General features: G+C 47.1%; 1 protein-coding gene across 1 annotated transcript in view; it reads left to right on the top strand.

Annotated features, from left to right (window-relative positions):
* The window catches only part of Eng (endoglin), a 47,292-nt gene that overhangs the window by 34,749 nt on the left and 2,999 nt on the right, over window positions 1-9,544 (top strand). The window contains exons 10-13 of the mRNA XM_008825189.3: window positions 7,387-7,524; window positions 7,749-7,787; window positions 8,295-8,411; window positions 8,723-8,974. Of these exons, the coding sequence (XP_008823411.1) occupies window positions 7,387-7,524; window positions 7,749-7,787; window positions 8,295-8,411; window positions 8,723-8,974 (546 nt within the window). The remainder of the gene's footprint in view (window positions 1-7,386; window positions 7,525-7,748; window positions 7,788-8,294; window positions 8,412-8,722; window positions 8,975-9,544) is intronic.

Below are 9,544 nucleotides of genomic sequence, written 5' to 3'. Positions count from 1 at the left end.
CACACACATACACACACACACACACATACACACACATACACACACACATACGCACACATACGCACACACACGCACGCACACGCACACGCACACGCACGCACGCACACACACACACGCACACACACACACATCCACACACACACATCCACACACACACACACATACACGCACACACACATACACACACACACACATACACACACACACACACACACACACTTTTTTGTTTGTTCTTTTTTGAGACAGGGTCTCCTTGTAGCCCCAGCTGGCCTGGAGCTCACTATGTAGACCAGGCTGGACTTGAACTCACAGAGGTCTGCCTGGCTCTGCCTCCCAAGTGTTGGAATTAAAAGTATGCACCACCACACCTGGCCTTTCTTTCATTTTTTGAGACAGGGTCTCACGTAGCCCAGGCTGGCCTTGAACTCACTACGTAACTGAGGATGACCTTGAACTTCTGATCCTCCTGCCTCTACCTTATGTTCTAATTGTAGAGGGTTTTTTGTTTGTTTGTTTGTTTAGCTTTTTCTCTGTATTTCTTGCATGGGTATAATCATATCAGAGAACTTCCACTTCCAATTTCTTTTTAAAATATTTTATTTATTATTTTTATGTGTATGCCCATTTCGCCTGAATGTATGTAAGTGCACCCTGTAGAGGCCAGAAGAGAGTTTCATATTCCCTGAAACAAGTTACAGACAGTTGTTAGCCGCCATGTGGGTGCTGAGAATCAAACCCAGGTCCTCTGGAAGAAAAGCAAGTGTTCTTAACTGCTGAGCCATCCCCCCGCCCCAACTTCTAATTTCTTTTTACAGCTTTGACAGTTGTCCTTAATCCAACGTCACTGAACCACCCTGATGATCTACACTACTGACATGCTATGGTGGTGCTATAGTGAATTCCTCCCTGTTTGCTCTGCGATATTATAAACACATGGAAGATATCCTCACGAGTGAAGGTGTATGCAGATTATTGTCTTAGCTTTGCATGTGAGGGCTAGAGTTGTGGCTCAGATAGCCGGTTTGCCTGAATTTGTAGTGAGGGGATCGCAGGCAGAGCCTGAAGTCCTCTTGCCGACTGGCTTTCCAGAACATGATTTGAATTTTCACTGTGGTTTAGAAGAGCACTTTGCCCACTTTTCTCTCTCCACTATAATTAATAACAATAAAACCCTCCGCCAGCGTAGGAGGTGGAACATGGCGTTCTGTTCATTTATTAACTTAGGATTCTTTGTTAGTCGTGAGTGATGGCATAGGTCCTTGTGAATGATAACAACCTGACTGTTGCTGGGCTTTCCTGACTCATGATGATTTCTATATGTTTTTTATTTTACTTTACTATTTTTATTTAGTTAGTTACTTTTGAGGCCGGGTCTCATGTAACACAGATTGGCCTTGAACTTGCTATATAGCCAAGGATGACCCTGAACTTGTGATCTTCCTAACCCCACCTCCAGAATGCTGTGATTACAGGCATGTGACACCATGCCTAGTTTTCTATATACTTTTGAGAAAAAATTGTGGCCTATGTCCATCTTTCTTCCTCCTCCTCCTCCTCCTCCTCCTCCTCTTCCTCCTCCATGTTTTTTTAGTCATTTTTTCTCACTTTGTAGCCCTGGCTGTCCTGGAACTCCCTATGTAGACCAGGCTGGCCTCAAACTCACAGAGATGTGCCAGCCTCTGCCTCTTAAGTGCTGGGATTAAAGGCGTGCACCACCTGCCTGGCCCTGTCCATTCCTCTTGATTGTTCCAGTTCTTCACATTTTGGCTCCAGTGGTCCCCCTCACCCACCCCAACCTCCCAGTGATAAGGATCAAGCCCAGGGCCACACGTCATGCTCTGTGCTTTACTACTAGGCTGTGTCCCCAGCCCCCACTACAGTGGTTTTTGACTTGCTTTTGTTTTGGGAATCAGGGTCTTCTTACATAGTTCAGACTGGTGTGGAGCCTGCTATGGGAACCAGGCTGGCATCAAACTCTTTAAAAAAATTTTTTTTTGGTGTTTTTGAGACAGGGTCTCTCTGTAGCCCCAGCTGGCCTGGAACTCACTGTGTAGACCAGGCTGGCCTTGCACTCACAAAGATCTGCCTGCCTCTGCCTTTCAAGTGCTGGGATTAAAGGCGTGTACCACCACACCCAGCTGGCATCAAACTCTAATTCTCCTGTCTTAGTTTACTGACTTCTGGGGTTATATACCTGCACCATCACATAGATAGCTACTTTTAACTTTTTGGACATTTACATGGCAGCTAACAACCAATCGGATATAACTCCAGTTCCAGGGGGATTCAACACCCTCTTCTGACCTCCACAGTCATTGTACGACATGGGTGCACTTACATACATGCAGGCAATGCACTCATACACATTAAATAAAAGTAATAAATAAAAAAATTATGCAGAGAGCAGGGTGTAGCTCAGTGGTAGAGCACTTCCATAGCATATAAGAGGCCCTGGGTTCAATCCCCAGCACTGAGAGAAATAAAAAATAAAGAGAGCATCCTAGTTGCCCCTCCTCCTTTTGTGATTTTTTTTTTTTCTTGCGCTTTCTGAATCTCTGCCAGAGCTTTGATAAGTCACCCGTGTCCTCTCAGGAACATTTAGGGTAATGCAGAATTCTGTGGTTAAGACTATGTGGCAATTTTTTGGCTCTGAGGTTTGGGGCCTGGATGAAACCTCACCTGTCTGCTCTCCTCCTCCTCCTCCTCACCCCCTTTATCCTGCCTGGGTAGCAGGTGTCTGGAAGGTGGCGGTCACAGTGCTAATGACCAGTGACGGCTGTTGAGTTGATGCTCCCTGTAGCTGTCTTAACACTTTCCAGAGTTCCCAACTCTGTTCAGTTGCTTAAAAACTACTTTCTCCCTGGAAATAAAGAGCTCTAGAGGCTGTAGATGTTGCTAAGTAGTAGCTCTTACTTAGCATGGGCAAGGCCCTGGGTTCTAGCCCTAGTACTGGAGGGCTAAGAAACCACCCAAAAGAAACTCCTTTCTGAGCTATGCTTAATGCCATTCACCTGCAATCTCAGCACTTGGAAGGAGGAAGCAAGAGGATCATAAGTTCTAGGCCAGCCTGGGCTATATAGTGAGAACCTCTCTCAAAAAATAAACAGAAAGACAGGGGATATGGCTCATTGGTAAAGCACTTGCCTAGCGTGTGTGAGGCCCTAGGTTCAGTCCCCAGCATCAGAAAAAAAAAAAAAAAAAGGAAACTTGTCAGTTGCAAAAGACTGATCTCTGTGCACTGTGACATAATAAAGTGGGAAACTTGGAAGCCTAAATATTCATCCATAGGACCCAGGGGAGGATTTTTAACTCACCAATCTCTGGAACATTATATTGGAAGGTAAAAAGACTATGGCAAATCTGTATCTATAGACACATAAAAAATATAGGGGCTGGGGATGGAGCCCATGGTCTCGCTCAGTGGCCTGTGTTCATCTGGCATGCCCAAGGCTGTCCCAGTCCTCGACTCTGGCAGGGGAAATGTAACAATTTCTTGTTGGATGAGAAACTAAGCTACAGTGTGAATGTAGGCATCACGCTGTTTGTTAAAAATACAGAAATGAGCTGGGTGTGGTGGTACACAACACTCAGGAGGCAGTGGCAGGCAGATCTCTGTGAGTTCAAGGCCAGCCTGGTCTATATAATGAGTTCCAGGCCAGCTGGGGCTACAGGGAGACCCTGTCTCAAAAAAGACCAAAAAAGAAAAAAAAAATAGGGAAATGGAACTGGAGAGATGCTCAGCAGTTAAGAGCACTGGCTGCTCTTGCAGAGGATCTAGGTTTGGTTTCCAGCACCCACATGGTGGCTGACAACCATCTGTAACACTAGTTCCAGGGGATTTAGCACCCTCTTCTGGCCTCTATAAACACTACATGCACATGGCATACAACATTCAGGCAAAACACTCATACACATAAAATATAAATAAATAAATCTTTATTAAAAAATACAGAGAAGTGGGCTGGTGAGATAGCTCAGTGGGAAGAGGACTTACCCCGTGACAAACTGTCTTCTGATCCCCATGTGCATACTGTGGCATGCCTACCCCTCCAGGCACATGATAAACAAATGAAATGGAATTTTTTTGGGGTTGCTCTTTTTGAGACAGGATCTCCTGTAGCCCCAGCTGTCCTAGAACTATGTAGACCAGGCTGGCCTTGAACTCACGGGGATCCACCTGCATCTGCCTCCTGAGTGCTGGGGTTAAAGGCCTGTGCCACCACGCCTGGCTTTTATGTTTCATTTTGTTTTTTTTGAAATGTAATTTAAAATAAATAAATAGGACTGGGGAGATGGCTCAGTGGTTGAGAGCACTCGCTGCTCTTGCAGAGATCCTGAGTTGGGATCCCAACACCTGTGTCCTGCAGCTTACAAACCACCACCTGTAATTTCAGCCCCAGGGTATTCGACACTCTCTTCTGATTTCTATGGGCACTGCACTCACATACATGTACCTACACAAAGACACACACACATATACATAATTAAAAATAAAAGTCTTTTTAAAAGTTCTTTTTAAATATACAGAAAATGGGGGCTGAAGAGATGGCTCAGCGGTTTAGAACACTGACTGCTCTTGCAGAGGACCCAGGTTCATATCCCAGCACCTACATGGTGGCTAACAGCCATCTGTAACTCCAGGTCCAGGGGATCCAACACCCTCTTCTTTCCTCCACAGGCACTGCATGATACATACATGCAGGCATAACACTCATACCCTTAAAAATAAATTTAAAATATATATATATATATATACAGAAAAATTCAATCTGTACATTTTCTTTAAGTCTCCGCATCTGTGTAGACAGAAAATCCTAGAAAGTGGTCTGACCAGACTCACCCCAAACACAGAGCCCCCTGCTCTCATTGACTTGTGAAATGTCAGCTTGTAGAGTTTGAATTCTGGGTGCATGTACTTCTGGAACTTCCACCAGAGCCATTTTCATCTGGAGGGCAGATGCTGAGGGTGCAGCGCAGCAGCAATCAGGGCCAGCCTCTTGGAGGAATGGGTGTGGGTTAGCCAGATTCATGTGCTAACACCAACAAGCCCACTGTACTCTTAGGACTCTGAGATTCAGCCTTTGATCTTAAAATGGCCACTGAGAAATTCTAGGGTTTTATTGTTCAAAGACAAGTTGGCAAACTCTGGTCTCTTGACTATTTTTGTAAATAAAGTTTCATTGGATCATCATCGCCATCATTCATTTTCACAGTCACTATGACTGCTTTCAGGGTGTGATAGCAAAGCTAGGTCATTACAGTAGAGACCACATGACCCACTGTTGTGTGACACTGACACTGTGCCTGGGAAAACACGAACAAACGTCTCCTCTCCTCAGATAGGGAACAGATGACAGAACAAAGTTAGGGTACCACCAAAGTCTAACATGGCGAACCAATGAGTTTACTGGGGTTATGTACAGGAACCGAAATGACTTAAAGACAGCTACATCGCACATAGCCCACTTCACAGCTCACAAACACTGGAAGCCTGGGGCTAGCTGCACAACTTGTACACAGCTCAGCTCTCAGCAGCCCTTACTTAGCCTTAGGGAGAGAGGAGCCTCGTGTCTGGGCAGTTTCAGGGATTTCCTGCAGCCTTTGAGTTATTTCCTGAGCTTAAGAAGCTTCCCTGCAGGGTGGAATGTCTTATCTCATAGGAAATTGTTACCCAACACCCAGAAAGCCAAAAATACTAACCTTTTATAGGAAAAGTTTACCTGCCCTGAAATTGGAATGTGTTGAAGGGATCTGCATGTCCCTGGGGCTGTGAGTGTTGATTATATTTGGAGCTCAGCTGAGTATTTGTAAGTTTCATAGTTTTATATTTAATAATCATATTACAGCCATGTGTAATGGTGTACTCCTGGGTAAACTTGGGAGGTGGAAGGAGGATCAAGAGGTCAAGGTCATCCTCAACAACAAAGCAAGTTTGTGTCCAGCCTAGGCTACATGAGACCCTGTCTTAAAAAAAAGAAAAAGTGGGGCTGGAGAGATGGCTCAGCAGTTAAGAGCATAGACTGCTATTGCAGAGGATCCAGGTTTGAATCCTAGAAACCACTTGACAGTTAACAACCCCATTAGTAATTCTAGGCCATCTGTCTCCCTCTTCTGGCCTCTGCTGGCATTGCATGACATGGGCACACATACTTGAAGGCGTTAACACTCAATACATATTAGTTTTTTTTTTTAATTTTTAAAAAGAAAAAAGTAGCCATTCAAATTCATGATGCTAAAGGTATTATTGCTTGGGACAAGGTGAGATACAAAAGCAAGTTCAAAGTGAAGCATTAAGTCTAAAAATGGTGTAGGAGAAGAGCTAACCCAAATAGAGGGGAGTGGGGAATGGCTGGGGCTTGGGACTCTGGTATTTTATTCATTATTTTTATTTTATGTATATGACTGTATTGCCTGTATGTATGTGAGTGCACCCGTTTCATGCAATGCTGCGGAGGTCAGAAGAGGGCTTCAGATTCCCCTGGAACTGGTGTTAAGAATGGTTCATACCCGCCATGTGGGTGCTGGGAATCAAACCCGGGTCCTCTGCAAGAGCAGTCAGTGCTCTTAACCACTGAGCCATCTCTCCAGCCCCCGGGGCTGTTCTCTTTTTTTTTAAAAATATATTTATTGTCTTTTGTGTGTGAGTGTTTTGCCTGAATGTATGTAACTGGACCCGTGCATACAATCCCTGTAGAGGCTAGAAGAGGGCTTTGGGATCCCTGCAAATGGTGTTACAGATGGCTGTCACCATGTGGGTGCTGGGAACCAAACCTCGATCCTCAGCATGAGCAGCCAGTGCTCTTAACTCCTGAGCCATTCCTCCAACCCCAGCACTGGGGAGCTGAACTCGTCAGCATGAGCAGCCAGTGCTCTTAACTCCTGAGCCATTCCTCCAACCCCAGGGGCATTTTTTAAAAAAAAGACTTATAGCCGGGCGTGGTAGCACACGCCTTTAATTCCAGCACTGGGGAGCTGAACTCAGAACTTGAACTCTGTGAGTTCAAGGCCAGCCTGGTCTACATAGTGAGTTCCAGGCCAGCTGGGACTACAGGGAAACCCTGTCTCAAAAAAGACCAAAAAAAAAAAAAACTTATTTTTATTTTAAGTATATGAGTGTTTGCCTGCATGTATGTTTGTGTACCACTTGCATGTAATGCCTGTGGAGACCAGAAGAGGGTATTGGATCATCTGGAGCTGGAGTCACAGATGATTGTGAGCCACCATGTGGGTGCTTGGAACTGAACTCAGGTCTCTGCAAGAGCAGTCAGTGCTCCTAATCGCTCAGCCATCTCTGCAGCTCTGTGGGCAGTTCTGATAGTGCTGGGGAGTGACGGAGAGGTGGCAGGAGGGACGGGACCTGCTGACAGTGCCCTTCTACCTGACCAGGCTGTGCAGTGCACCATCACAGGCCTAACTTTCTGGGATTCCCACTGTCAAGCTGAAGACAGCGATGGCCAACTGATCTTGAGAAGCAGATACTCCAGCTGTGGCACGAAAGTGACGGCACCTGTGGTCAGCAATGAGGTAACACCCAGGGCCAGGGATATGTCAGGAGTGGCACAGCGGGTGTCCCTCCAGATGCCTCCCCAATCCTCTAGTCCAAGGAGAAGCAGGTGTGGCGCTCAGTAGGACCCAAAGCTTGGTCATGGCTTAGCTCAGTCTTCTCATCCATAAAATGGGTAGGTTGGGTGGGCTACCCTCTGGGGGCCTTTCTGGCTCTGACCAGCTCCTCGGTTCTATCCTTACAGGTGATCGTCAGCTTCCTGTCAGGCTCATCACCACTGCGGGTGAGTGAGATGGACAGTCACCATGCTACCCACCTCGTTCTGGATCTGCTGCCAGGGCTGGTTTAGGAAACTGAAGTCCTCAGGAAACACTGGATCTGACAAGTCCTGTTTCCAGTGTGCCCCAGTCTCCCCTTTTGTACACTGGCAGTAGTGATTCTCAGGGTTCAACTTTCAGTCTCTCAAATCAGAAAGTTTTAGCATGTACTGTGTGGCCTTGGATGAGTCACTTACCCCTCCTGGGTGCAAAGGTCATTCATTGTAAACTGCGACTTGAGAGAGGACCTCACTCCATAGGGGCCTTAGGAGCAGCCACTGAGAGGTATGAAATCTCTTCCCACAAGCTCGGCACCAAGTGCATTCTTAATAAATACGAGCCTATCTTGAAGGTGAGGATGAGGGTTAGGCAACCCTGGGCCCAGACTCCTGCATCGATTCCCACTGCTCACCCTCCCAGCTGTTGCCACTCAAACTCACTAGCTCCCTCACCATCCCTCCTTCCCCCCACAGAAAAAGATTCAGTGTTATGACATGGACAGCCTCTCCTTCCAGCTGGGCCTCTACCTCAGCCCACACTTCCTCCAAGCATCTAGCACCATCGAGCTGGGTCAGCAGGGCTTTGTGCAGGTACTGGGTGCTTGGTTCCCATTTGGCTCCTGGAGTTCCCTAAGTGCCTTTCTTTCCACCCTTGCTAGCGAAAAGATTAGATTTCAACTTCAGAGGGAGGGAGCTACACTGGGTGCATGGGAGGGACAGGTAGAAAAGGCATTGCTCCTGGAACTTTACCCTGTCCTTCCTGTTTGCTCTGCAGGCCCCAGCCTGCCTTCCTAATGTGAGGATTCTGAGGTGGGGACTCTCCATCTAGCTTATTTCAAGAAAGCAGAGATGAAGGGTCAAGAATAACTGCCCATACCTTGTCCCCCGACCTCCCTGTGCAGGTGAGCATATCCCCATCAATTTCTGAGGTCACAGTCGAGTTAGAAAGCTGTCACCTGAGTTTGGGGCCTAAGAAGGACAAGGTGGAACTCATCCAGAACCGGGCAGCCAAGAGCAGCTGTGTGAACATACTGCCCCCAAGCCCTGAGGGCAACCCACGCTTCAGCTTCCTCCTCCGAGTCTACATGGTACCCACACCCACTGCTGGCATCCTCAACTGCAGCATAACCATGAACTCCAAAGCTTTGTCCCGGGTAAGTGGATGTGGCCCAGGCCCAGTTTCAAGGGGGCTTCCAGGTCTAGGGTCTACAGACAAGGAGATGGCAGCATAGTGAGATACGGAAACAGCTGTTAAAGGAGCATGGGGCTTGACAGCCTGGCTGCCAGGGGTCTCACTGCCACCTACAGCCTTGCTGTGCCTTTGGCATTAATAGGATATAAATATCCATTTATTTTCTACGCATTTACCCAACCATCTAGCATGCACCCCACCCATTCATCTATCCATCAACCCATTCACCCAACCATCTACCCACCCACACATACACCTAACTGTCCATTCATCCATCCATTGACCTATCCATCTGCACACCAACTTGAGCACCTACCCACCCATCCATCTACCCACCTACCCCTGCACTCCCCAGTCCAGACACTCCACATATACCCATCCATGCACCCACCCATCCACCCATGTACTCACCCATCTACCTACCACCCATCCATCCACCCACTTACCCATACTCATCCACCATCCCTTTGCCACCCACCTATCCACTCATCTAACCCATCTATCCACCCACTCATGCACCCACCCACCCACC

Source organism: Nannospalax galili, unplaced genomic scaffold, assembly GCF_000622305.1.
Source record: "Nannospalax galili isolate Female #2095 unplaced genomic scaffold, S.galili_v1.0 scaffold290, whole genome shotgun sequence".
NCBI classification, from domain to species: Eukaryota; Metazoa; Chordata; class Mammalia; order Rodentia; family Spalacidae; genus Nannospalax; species Nannospalax galili.
Note: the sequence above shows the minus strand (reverse complement) of the source record. Positions and strands in the feature narration are given on the sequence as shown.